At 38.8% G+C, this 13,404-nt stretch overlaps 1 protein-coding gene across 1 annotated transcript in view; it reads right to left on the bottom strand.

Annotated features, from left to right (window-relative positions):
* The window catches only part of piezo1 (piezo type mechanosensitive ion channel component 1 (Er blood group)), a 99,938-nt gene that overhangs the window by 32,120 nt on the left and 54,414 nt on the right, over positions 1 to 13,404 (bottom strand). The window contains exons 12-23 of the mRNA XM_073482491.1: positions 13,213 to 13,393; positions 11,407 to 11,512; positions 10,251 to 10,432; positions 9,931 to 10,079; positions 9,347 to 9,505; positions 7,812 to 7,984; positions 6,545 to 6,711; positions 6,252 to 6,428; positions 2,145 to 2,270; positions 1,365 to 1,565; positions 908 to 1,112; positions 684 to 788 (exon numbers count right to left, since the gene is read on the bottom strand). Coding sequence (XP_073338592.1) covers positions 684 to 788; positions 908 to 1,112; positions 1,365 to 1,565; positions 2,145 to 2,270; positions 6,252 to 6,428; positions 6,545 to 6,711; positions 7,812 to 7,984; positions 9,347 to 9,505; positions 9,931 to 10,079; positions 10,251 to 10,432; positions 11,407 to 11,512; positions 13,213 to 13,393 — 1,931 coding nt within the window. The remainder of the gene's footprint in view (positions 1 to 683; positions 789 to 907; positions 1,113 to 1,364; positions 1,566 to 2,144; positions 2,271 to 6,251; positions 6,429 to 6,544; positions 6,712 to 7,811; positions 7,985 to 9,346; positions 9,506 to 9,930; positions 10,080 to 10,250; positions 10,433 to 11,406; positions 11,513 to 13,212; positions 13,394 to 13,404) is intronic.

Raw genomic sequence — 13,404 nt, 5'->3', positions numbered from 1 at the left:
AAAAAAAGGAATTTCAGTTCCAACCAGTGAAATCATTCACTTCCAGAGACAATATATCATGAGTCATATTTCCAGTAACAACGCAGATCACATGTCAGTCTTTCTGAGGTTTATTTGAGGAGCAATTTGCTGTATTGCATATAAATCTGTAAAATAAAATACTTCATGAAGTAAACTGCTACGTTTAGCTGCTCCTGCTCATCAACCTCGTGGTATAAGAATAAATATAATAGAAAACAGAAAGATTCATATGTGCTGCCCTCTCCTGGCTCCCACGTCCACTCCAAACATAATCAGAGACGTTAAAACAAATTAAGGAACTTTATGATTATCCTGGCAAAACTTCATTTTTCACCAGTTCTCAAGTCATAAACACACAAACGATTTAGAACAGAAAATGGATCACCAGAAAAAAGGGGCTTCTGTATAAAGTAGAACCAACTGAGTGCATTTTTTTTGCTGAAAAAATAAAATAAAATAAAAATAACAGGAAATTCAAAATGACCTTCCTGCAGTGCCTCTTTTTGAGAATTATTATCATATAGCATGGAGTATTTTGGTATGCTCCATATTATATAGTGACAAGTCGACTTTCAGTCAAACGTAGATTTATTTTGTTGATGCATATGAATGAATGGACTCAGGTGCACACACAGACATGAGACATATGCAGACAAACTAACCTATGAGGTTTTTGGAGTTGGGTAGAGTGTAGAAGTCGGGCAGATGGATCCATTTGATGAGAGCTGAGTTCATGGCCACTCGAGTGTTCCACCTCCATGGGTAGTCTACAGAACAAAGGACACCAATTGGGCACACATTTTTTATACAACCTACAATAATAAAACATACTGTAGTTGTGTATAACATTGTCATTATTTGGTCTTATCAGTATATCAGGACTCGCCTATGCAGAGAGCAGGTGGAATTCCCACACACAGTAAATACTGGTAGATCATGAAGATGGACAAGAAGAGACAGTATCTGGGCCAGATTCTGGCGATAGCCGCCCGCCGCCGCCTCACCAAGATGGCTACCAACCAACAACCATGGATGATCACCAAGAAGTTCATCCGCTGGCCAATCACATTCACTGTCAACAGGAAGCAAATCTTCCAAAAAGAAGGGAGGTTTTTGGAGATTAAAATAAGATATAAGTAAAAAGAAACACTGATGCTCTATAACAGTCTACACGAGAAACTCTATTTAGCAGGTCCTCTTCTTTTAAATGACATCTAACCTTGACTGAAATAGAAAACTCAAATGTTACATGTTTTTTTTTCAGCTTCATTTTCTATCTTTTTTTTAATATTTTCTGCTCCAAACAGCCCTGATTCAGTGATGAAGTGATCCATGCCAGTTACCTCCAATCCAAATTTGTAGAAGGTGTAGTTGAGCAGGTACTTGAAGCAGGGAATGAGACCTTGGTCTAGAGTGTCTCTGGTGGCCGCAGGAAACAGAGCAGGGATGGTGGGAGGAGAGCACTGGAGCTGACGATAGTGGTGGGCCTGGTGACGATACACTGTCGCCTCAAACACCAACAACATCAGCACTATTAAGTGATTCTGCAAAAAACATTGAGGACATCAGTTTAATTATGAGATGAGAGTAACTGGCCATTAAAGCAGCCGTGAGATGGAGCAGACTCAACATACAACAGGCTGGATGTGTAACCTCAGTGAACTGGTGAACTTCATTATAGTTCAGATTTTTTCAGTTTTTCTTAAAATGTTTCCGATGCATATTATGTGTTGTTTAAACGGTTGGTTAGCCCAAATTTCCAAGAACAAAATCTTTTGTCATTTATTTGTAGAGGTATCTTCTAGTCATGCAGATAGTTTCAGTTTTATTCAGGTTACAGGTTTTAAAAAGTAAAAAGAACAAAAGTTTCTGCCTGCTGCCCAATACAATGGAGGTAAGTTGAATTTTAATTGATGCTGCTTTAACAGTAACATGTCTTTCCAGAGTAAGTGCAGACGAGGCAGAGATCTTAGAGATACATCAAAACATGGTGTTTGGGTGAACTGATGCTTTAAAATAAAAAATATATCAAACATATATCAAGCAGAGCTTCATTAGGTAATGTGTCTCATAATACGTTTTAGATATAATACCCAGCCCTTTATTTTTAAAAGCTTGATCACCTTGCTGTATCCCAGTACAGTGGCGTCTTTCCTGATGCCGAACCATTTGGCTGGATCCACCGGCTCCTTGTACAGAGAGGAATTCATCATCTCCTCTGGTAACAGGTTGGTTTCATTTGTTAGAGGCTGCGAGGGAAAAACAGAAGAAACCAATTCATAAACTGGGCAATTAACTCCTCATCACTTCAGCTCCCACTGGAGGTCATTACTATCATGTCAGGTCAAGTGACCAGCTGTCCATGCTGATGGGAAAAATGCAAAAGAGAAAGAGAGAAGGAACAGTCAGGTTAGTGATGTAGTTTATGTAGCACTGTACTTTATTTTACTAAAATCCCACATACACTGTTAATAATAATTAATAATGACATTGTTAATTAATCTGCAGCTGAAAATGACTAATAACTTAGTTTTTTAATTATTTGAAGCCTTGGGAAGGTTTTCTTTCCATGAAAGTAATGAGTAAAGAAGACTTTTGATCGTCTTGAACCTTTCTCATCATTCCTTGTCTGCCATTCCATTCATTTTCTCTTCTGTCCTGCCAATCTGGCCTGTGATTGCTCATATACCCTATGGTGGATCAAATGTACATGGATGATCCATATATATAACATTTCTCATCATTCCACTCCTCAGTGCTTTAAGTTCTGTTTGCACACCATCTCCAACAATTACTAACAGAACTTTTTCCTTTTAAAAAGTCTTAAACTGTACAGTTTCACATGTGGTAAGTTTAAACTGCACTATTTGTTAGTATACTTAAAATACACTAATCATGAAGTAAAATTAAAATAAACCTTAATAAAGCATTCTAATAGTGCATTAGAAAGGATTTATTTTAATTATACTTTTCAAAAGTAAACTAACTGACCACTATAAATATATAAGTTTGCAATTTAGTATGCCTGTTTAAAAGTACAATGAAGTACAGTACAATACAAGTATATTTTGACACTTATAATGAAGTGAAATTATACTTGTAATGACTTTTGTGTATCTAAATTATATTTCTAAAACAATTAAATGTACTTTTTTTTTTAACCTGGGCTAGTGTGCAGAAATAAGTACAACAGACTGAGAACTGTTGAACTGAGAAAATAACTCAGGATTTTGTCAGCATCGGTTACTGGAACGGTTAGTGGAACGTCAGAATTTCCATTTTTAGGTGAAATGTTCCTCTTGGAAAGGCTGCAGAGACAAACTGTTTCAGTATGAGCATGGGAAATCTCCTGTTTCATGTCAAGCCTGTTGCCTTGTAAACAACTTGAATTGCAGTCACAGTGTGGTTTGGTTCAAAAGATTACCACAGTATATACTGCAGCGATACAAGAGCTATCCAACCAACTCTGCTTACTTCAGTGTGCTCAGCGTGTATTAAACAGCTATTAGTTTCACAGCTGGAGCAACTCAGCCCTTGTTTGACCTCAGCACAAAAGTGCCAAATCATTGTTCTAATGAAGTTCTTTCATGTGCATGTGAGAGGCAGGTGCACTAAGATCTCAGTTCCACTGAGCTCTTGACCCTGATCTTCTTTAGGAAGAATAAGGTTTACAGATGTATTTTGCAACCCCAGTCAGCTCTCTGAACCCCTGAATCACTGCCTACATCTTTGAATTTACCATTATCTGGAATTAGATATTGGTACCCAACAGTACCTTTTTTCCTTACTTTAATCTCTCTGTAATAATTTCAGTTCTAACCAGTTAACTCATTCATTCTAGAGACAATATATCATGACTCATATTTCAAGTAACAATACACACCACATGTCAGTCAGACTTTCTCAGTTTAATTTCAGTAGCAATTTCCTGTATTGCATATACATGAGTGTTAAAGCTGCAGCAGCAGATTGAGTTAATTAGGTGAAGGCCTCGGTTATAATTTAGTTTCCAAAGCATATGAAATACTGTATAAAACACTGTATATGCCTGTAAATATGAGCGCACATATCGTTTTATATTTAGTACGTATTGTTTGTAAATATACTTTTACTACGGTAGCGATGTAACCCCTGTTATTACATTAATGGGAATTCTCATTATGTGCTAGCGGGCTGAGTTCTGGTTATATAAAACTGTTTCAGGAAAAGCAAAGCAAATCTATGTCTGAGTCAGGAGTGATAGAAGGTCTCTTTTTCTTTCCCTTCCCTTCTTAACACTTTAGATTAGTTTTCATTGAGAGACAATGGTGGGGTGGTGAAGTTGTATGTTGTACTGACAGGACATTGTGATATCTCTAAGTCTTAAATACACCATCAACGAGGTGCCCATGGAGCAGGGTGTTGAGACCTGTTATGATACAGTATTGCAGCTCTACACACCTACTTCTTAAAAAATGAACTTGAAGACATTTTTACATTGTGGTAATGCGAGACATAAAACTACAATTACCACCAGGGATGGGAGGGATCTTTTGAAAATGTGTTATGATACAGTTACATATTACCTGTGAAAAAATGTAGTCAGTAAAGTAATCACAATATGAAAATAATGTAACTTGATTACATTCCATTACTTCTGGATTACCTCAATACCAAACATATGCAAATAAATAACAGAAAAAATAAATATCAGTATGATTTTTATTTTATCTTTATAACAAGTGTGTATTCTTACTTGTGTATTTGGTTTCATCACCATAGTGATGATGTGTGAGACTCATGAAGTGTTGTCATGTGTGCACATGTGCATGGTTACAGAATAGTATGTCGTTCTTTATCATAAAATTGTAATCCTGTAATCCCCTTTTTTTACTGAATGTATCTGTAACCAGTGTTGGGGAGACTTAAACTACATGTAGTTGAACTACATAGCTTAACTACAATTTGCTGTAACTTGCTGGTAGTTAAACTACATTCATATTTTGTGCTGCGTCAAGTATTTCATCACTTTTTGGGTCATTTTTTGTAGTTTAACTACTCAATTCACAAACTACAATTTTGGCCAATAACATTAAATATTTTTTTTAGAAAAAAAAGACCTATATAATATAAATTTTATTTTATTTTTCTTTGAAAAAAGGCATGAAACATGTCATGACATGCTAAGCCAACGCTGCCTCTGATTGGCTTGCCCTGGCAGCACTCAAATGCTTCACAGAGTGGGTGGGTCTTTATGCCAAGGAAGGCAGTGCTCATATGGCACAAGCACGTCATGGACACCCCTCCCACTACCCCCGATGTGCCCCCGAACGCGCCAGCCCAACCATGGCCATATTTGAGCTTGTACATGTTGGATATAGATGGCTTTTTAGTGTTGGTAAAGATGTTTTTAGTGTCAAACGGAACCGGCTGTCTGATAAAAACTTTGAGAGACTGCTCATGTGTCGTGTCAACAAGCGATTCTGCCCTGGCATCTCGTTCTAGTGCCTAAGTGTTAGCGCCTCTGAAGTTCCTGTGATGTTGACCAAAAATGTCAGCTTTTGTTCTTTAAAAAATAAAACTTGAGTTGAGAGGCATATTTCTGCTGGCATGTGAATTTTTTGTAGGTTATTATATTTTGTTTCATATACACCATATGTTGATTTATTTAATGCTGAGTTAAATGAGTATAATGAGTATAAGTAGTTGCTAAAGCTACTTTTTTTAGCAGTAGTACAAACTACATTTCTCCAGGGGTAGAAATGTAGTTTGTTCAAACTACTGCCAGGCTGAACTACATGTAGTTTTACAAGCTATGCTTGCAAAGTAGCTTCCCCAACACTGTCTGTAACCTAAATACATCTTTTTTTCCTGTAACTTTACAGTTAACTTTTTTTGCATCCTAATTTAAATAATCTTATTACATGTACTGTATTTTATTACTCTCCAAGCCTGATTACCGCATCCCGGTTGTACACCTCTGGGAACCAGTCAAGTTGCTGATCCTGAGCTGTGTATTTATAGAATATTTTTTGCAGAACATAATGATGTCACAGGAAGTGGACATTTGACAATTTTGATATAAAATGGGGTCACAGTGACCTTTGACTACTAAATCCTAATTATGACATTACAACAGCCCAATTGATGAGGTTATGAGCTGTTGCACTCACACTGGGGTTGTTCTTTTCCTTCATCCTCCACTGTATACAAGATATACAAACAGGTGTGTGTGTGCAGGGGTGTCTTACCAGGCTACAGTTACTGGAGTACTCAACAGGGTTGACGACACTGAGCTGGTACAGCATCTTACACACGATGATGACACACACCCAGACTGTAGAAAGACAGGATGCCATGGGCCTGAAGCGACTGTAGGGCATCGCCAGAGACCACAACACCACCAAGACCAGGTTCATCACAGAAGGCTTCGGACAAACACAGAAACTTTAGGTCATAATAAATACACCCATATAGAAACAAATCAAGTATCATATATGTGCAGTTTGTTTCAGTCATTTCCCTCACACAACACCCATTTTACCTCGTCAAGAGCAACCCACACAGAGAAGAAGGCCACCATTTTGAGGATGTGGAGCTCCAGAAGCCTCCAGAGAAAAACTTGAACTTTGGCGAGACTGTCAGAGAACCTTCTGGAAAGAACCAGTAACCTGTCCATCACCAGACCCCACTTACTGGGCATCAACTCGACTGAGCGAAGGAAAAGAGAAGATGGATGAACAAAGAGAGTGAGAGGATAAGGGATAGATGGGAGGAACAGAAAGGAGATCAGTCAATGAGAGCTTAAGACTTGTTTTGACATTTTGAGTGTAAAAGTCAAATAACTATAAAACATTTAACAAGAAAAAAAAAACACTTCTGTAAGTTTAATTCACATGGAAAGTAACTGTGATATACAGTTTACTATAACGTGTTCAGTAAGGTCTCTTTAATTCCTAAAATGAAGAGAGGTCTGCTGACAGGAGAGCTGCTGAGTTACACTACACTACAATTTGAGGACAGAGACTTTGAGAGAAGGACTCAAATTTCAATACAAACTGAAGTTACTAGTTTCTCTTCAGTCAGTAATGGCAGACTTATCTCTGAAGCGTGCCAGCTTTACACCAGCGGTAAACTGACAGAGAAACTAGTGCAACAGTAAATGACAGCAAAATGCAGACTCACAGTGAGCTGAAATGAGAGCACATTAATGAGGTAAATAACAAAATAAAATATTTCGTTTTTTTCAGGGGGGCGGGAAAAAAGTAAAGAAAATTACTATTATAATTAAACAATTATTTTATTTTTTTAGGGGTGCTAAGATGAAATAGAGGTGTGCACCTTTAAAAGCCATACAAAAGTTTGTGTTGGAGTTTGTGTTTTTTCTAAACTTTGGCTCGGTTCTCGGTCACCTTGATTACAAAAAATGTGCAGAAAGCAAAATTACTGCCAGGCATTTGTACACCTCCACCTGGCAGTCAAGTTGCAGGTTATATCCATGTTTGTGCAGACTCCAAAAAGAAAATTCTGTGGAGTAGAGAGTACTGATAGAGAGCTTACATCACATGGTGCAACAACAATCACCTGAATTTTAGGATTTAGTCATGGACGATAACTTTGTAGAAAAAGAAGCACATTTTCCATGAGGTGTCTGTGTGAAGTTTACCATATTAAGCACTGATTGAGGCGTGACACTGATCTTCATTCATAGAGGTATTGATTTTTCTCAATTAGATGCCTGTCCATACAGTACATAACGGTTGTTGACTAATTTGATGACGACCTAACACACTGCCATTGTTATTTTTTACCTTCATCTTCAGACTCCTCATCGATGTTGGTCACCAGGTCTTCAGACTCCTCATCGATGTTGGTCACCAGGTCTTCAGACTCCTCATCGATGTTGGTCACCAGGTCTTCCTCTTCAAAGGTCTCCCCAACGTTACCAGAGTCTGTCTGTTCAGTCTTCTCACTGGTCACCTTCCTGGAGGCAGATTGTCTCATTAGTTACAGAAGGAAAAATATAAAATTTCCTCGGTAACACGTGATAATGGAAAACAGCATCACAAAAAGCAGGTTTGAATATTTTATATTTGTGGTTGTAAGCAGGTGAGCACAGTTAAGGAAAAAGGTGATTTATGTTTCACTGAGAGTCAAGAGTCAGCATTTTGAATGACTGGACATGGACTATAATTCTTTAAAGGATTACGTTTGTTTAAAATAAAATGAATAAAATGATCTTTGTGTATAACAATATTCCCTCAGATGGTTGACAGCCAATTTACTTCTATTATGAAAATAGAATTTCAAACATTTCAAATATCAAGATAAATGGTTGAAACGTATCATCTTCAATGTGCCAAATTCAATTGACAATCATAGTTAATATTGGCTTAAATAAGAAGAAAAATGCAGTGCCTGCTAATGGGGAATATACTGTAACTGACCTGCAGCATAATCAGCTATTCTTGTCATCTCTGCATTTTTCTCTTCATTTTTCATAGATTTTCCAACATTTCCAAAGTGAGGCCATGTCTCTCTCTGAGCAACACAGAGACTGATGCACGCTTTTGTAACTAGCAGGCTAGACTACTGTAACACTCTCCTTTCTGGTCTCCCGAGGAATACAATAAATCAGCTGCAGTTAATTCAAAATTCTGCTACACGAGTACTGACTACCACCTGAAGGGGAGCACACCAGGCCGGCTGGGTCAAAGACCCACAAGTGGCCCTGACGTCTCTGAAACTCAGAGCTCACACGTGTCCTTAACGACTCTGTAAGGACACTCCCACACAGAGTTTAAAAGCCTGCAACTCTCCTCCAGTTAGTTAGAACTGAAGAAGCCTCTTGGATGAGAGGTGAAACATCTTCAAGAAACTGAAACAAGTCTAGTTGCCTACGATACAGCACCTAGAGAGATGCCAGTGTTTGTGTGTATGTGTATTTCAGGCCTGTGTATGTAAAAGAAATAACAACAGTGAAATAACTGAATTTCTCTGTAAAGGGATTAAATGTGTGTCTTCTTCTTCAAACCAAAGGTGTGCATTTGGATTTTACTTGGAAAGCTTTGTTTACCTTGCCAAAAATGTGTTTGAGGTGTATTTTTTTTTTCATTTGTCCTGCACTCATCTAAAAATGTGAATGTCCAACAGTCCTTTATATCTTTTTACAGCAGACGACTTAATCCCTCTCCTCACTAAACCCCACACAGATATTCAGTTCTACTCAGTAATACTCCATATAGCAAAATATACAGTAATAGCACACATACTTTCATTTCGCTGTGACTTTTAACAACACTGTTAGCTAGCAACGTGAGTAGTAGGAGTGTGTCGGCTGGGTTACTTGTGTATGGGTGTGACATGCTCCAGGTCAGTGATTCTCATGAAGGGTTTGTGAAAGTAGTGCAGCTGCAGGATACAGGCCAGCAGGAAGAAGCCAGGGATCAGAATACTGGTGAAGAGCTCGGACAGAGCAAACGTCTCCAGGCCAATGGCTGCCAGCCTGTGGACAACAGGGGGGCATGAGTACACCATTATCAGTTCAGTTTTAGAAATACATATTTCTCATTCCTACATTAATGTGTTTAATTACCACACAGCAAATGCAAGTTGCTCACAGAGTGGAAAGAATGCAAGGTTATTAGGACAGTTTATTTTTGGCCATGAGCCATGACCCTGTATCTACAACCCTAATTATCACCATTTGCCTAAAACATGCTTTGTAGTGATGCTTGGGGTGTTTTGTTTTTGTAAGCTATGAGCAGTTAGAATAATACTTCAGTCAAGGGTATTGTTTAAACATTATAGAATGTTCTATTTCATATAGAAATGACAAACATTTAATGGCAGCAGAGGCAGCCTACAGAGAAGTATCAGCAGGGCAGGGGAACACACTAGACAGTCTCAGGCTCTTGTATAAGATCTTACTGCTCTTCTGTGAAACCAGTACAGTTTCTCCAGTATCCAGGGAAATCTTCAAACTGGTAAGTGTAGACAGAGATGAGCACCAGCATGGTGTAGGCCACAACAAGCCACCAGAAGAGCTTCAACAGACGCCTCCACAGAGAATAGTACACCTGGGAAATATGAACCAGTCAGTCATTACAAGAGAGATTTGAAATTAACATTTAATTTGAAATGTATGTGTGCAAATAACTACAATTTGAACCAAAACAAATAAAAAAATACTGATGTTCCACAAAAACACTGATCTGGACTGTGAACCTGAATCAAATTTATGTTTCTACCTGATACAGACAGAGGCAGATCAGGAACAGCAGCATATAGATGATCTTGTATCCAACAAGTTTTCCCGCAAAGGAGACCATGATGAACATCCCTCCACACACGTAGATCCAGTATTTGGCATAACAGCTCATCACCATGCCCCCCACAACCTTCAGCACCGATTCATTACCAGCCCTCTCCTCTGACCAGGAGAAGAGGTGAAAGAAGGAGGAGAGGGAGAGAGGTTACATGTTGATGGTACAGAAAAAGTCATCAGGAAAATACTGTACGTCGTCTGCAGATCAGCATCCAACAGATTTAATCAGACACTTGTGTAGAAAGCTATGTTTGTGTTTAAAGTTGGCAATTTAAGCTGACAGTGGAGGTTTAAAGGGTTCATCTTTTGGGGAAGAATTTCAGTTTTGAGACAATAACAAAGAAGAACACATCGACAGAATGTATGAATATTTAGGGCCTGAGCACTGAAACTGTGCAAGGACTCTCTTGACATGCAAGGAAATCTTATTCTTTATTTCTACGCCTAAAGTAAATCGCTTTTTTGAGGGGCTAAACATGCTCAAAAACTCAAAATGGTACCCCCTAAAATGCAGCCCCTGGCACTACTTTCACCTACATGTATGACATTTGTCATCATGGTCCCAGATCATCAGATCCCCACTGATAACTTCTATATCGAGGTATAGTCATTGCGCCACCTACTGGCAACAGGAAGTCAGCCTTTAACCACAATCATTCTTTGATTTACATACATTTTTGATGGTAAGCGCTACTCTTGATATACTTCAACCTAATGTGTAATTAGGTGTTCTCTACTGCTACATAGTCGACACAGGGAATTAAATTTTGCGCAGTGTCCCAAATACTTGGACATTCAGAGGCAAGTCTGTCAACTATCTTAATAAAAAGATAGATAATTAAAACTGCAAGCAGTGATGAACGGCCCCTCGCACCACCATGTGTGTTGGGGTGCGAGGGCCTGCTCATCACTGCTTGCAGATCCACAGCAGAAGTTAGTGTGTGTGTGTGTGTGTGTGTGTGCGTGTGTGTGTGTGTGTGTGTGTGTGTGTGTGTGTGTGTGTGTGTGTGTGTGTGTGAGTGTGTGTGTATGTGTGTGTGTGTGTGTGTGTGCACGCGCGTGTGTTAACAATGTCTGACCTCCTGTAGTGACTTCCTGTAGTGGTGTGGCCATTTTCCTTATTTTGCTGAAGTTTTCCTTCACTGACTGACGGACCAACAGCCAGAAGGTTAAAGTGAAAAGCAGCTGGAGGGAAATGGAGAGAAAAAGGAGAGCGATGGAAGAACACACTGAAAAACATGGAGAGCAACTAGAGAACTCATGTTCTGCAGAACTTGAGGTTGTGAATGCTGACTGTTGAAAAGCTAATGCTGAATTCACATAGCTGGCTTTAGAAACTTTGAGTAATGCCCAGAATACATGAACAATGTGAAATGTTTTCGGGTTTTTTGAAAAGGTAATGCCAAACTGAATTGGTGACTTTAATTCAGTGGAAATCACATCTAAAGAGTAAGAAGCATCCTAAAAGTGATGAATCACTGATGAATCTGTCTCAGCTCCCCAGATGGAATCAGAGGTTGCCATGGAGATGGTAACTAGGTTGGTCGCGGTAACGGACAGAAAGAGTTTAATTTATAGAGATGTTAGCTGATTATCATGCTCCTCCCTCAAAAACAGTAAGTGTATCACAGTATCACTTTAATGATGTTATGGTATAAACTACGAGAGTCTACTGAGCGCACAAAAATGTGTCTTGTGGAGCATTTAAGAAAAGTGGATGTGTCAGCCTGCCTCCAGATATTTTTCCTCTCAGTTTAGTGGGACTTAATGCAGCAGTTGGTCAGCACTCCTGTCATGTAAAAGCACACCGAGCCAAAAGTATTAGTCCGATTGCTGCCAGAGGAACATTGTTGCAACCGACACAAATTTTCTTACAAGCTGAAGTTTAAATCATGTAAGTGGAGTGGACATCATGGGAATGAGAGCGATGCAGAGACAAGGTTTTTGGAGCTCCTCTGCACTCTGTCAGTTGAGTCTCTATGAGAATGTATGAAGGACTGGGAAGAGTTTGAAAATGAGTGGGTTTGAAGATTTTTCTAATTGACTTCCATTATAACAAAGCTAACACTAAGCTTCAAAAACAGTTGAACATTTTCAAAGGTTTTAATGGGATTTGAAAGATGAATAATACCTGTAATGTAGACAAATTGTGGGATACTTCAAAGTTTGAATGGAGTTTTTGCTTCCAGCATTCACAACCAATAATTCAGTACACTGAAAACCTGACGTCTCTAAACAGCATGACTCGTCCCTCTATTCCGAGAGCAAAGTTCACTTAGTTTATGAACTGATTTTAATGAACTGCCACAATATAAAACCTGATGCTGGGCTGTTCAACACATCTGAACTCAAGTGTTTTCAGCTGCTGATGTTGAAATATAGTTAGACAGCAACATTTTGGAACTTTACTCTCTCTGCAGGTATTAAGGATGAATGTGAGGAAATCTAACTTAAATAGGCCAATGTCAGTGCAACAAAAAGATTATTATCTGAATTCATTTCAAAGATTAAAAGTCTTTCTGTCTCACACCAAATATGAGCATATATGGTGTGATTATAAAGGGTTTCTCTCAATCTAGGAGTTTGGCTCCAGTTCTGTTGCTGTGTGAATGAATATGTACTGAATCTGACTGTGATACTGCAGGTAATCAGGCACATCAGTTGAACTCATGATATTTTGTCAACAAGTATCAGACCGTAGCAAGTGAGCTGCGATTAACCTTACTATATATGGTTTTTATCACTCAACCTCTTGGACAAGTGCCAGCTTCCAATAGCAACTTTTCACAGGGTTATATTTAATGATAAATATTAAACACATATTATAATAAGTATCAAGGTTAACTTCCTCATCAGGTCACCCAGAATCTCTACTCTCATCTTACCATAGCTCCCAGTCTCAGACAGGGGTACTGAGCTCTGTCCAGTCCTAGTTGTCTGAGGCTCATGGTTCCCACAGTGGTGGGCAGTTCAGGCTGAAGCTCCATGGCCCAGACATACTGCAGACAGCACAGAGCCAGGCCATAGAGCAGGATGAATGGAGAGCACAGTGTGGCTGCATGCCGTCTGCAAAAAAA

Source organism: Pagrus major, chromosome 15 (genome assembly GCF_040436345.1).
Source record: "Pagrus major chromosome 15, Pma_NU_1.0".
NCBI classification, from domain to species: domain Eukaryota; kingdom Metazoa; phylum Chordata; class Actinopteri; order Spariformes; family Sparidae; genus Pagrus; species Pagrus major.
Note: the sequence above shows the minus strand (reverse complement) of the source record. Positions and strands in the feature narration are given on the sequence as shown.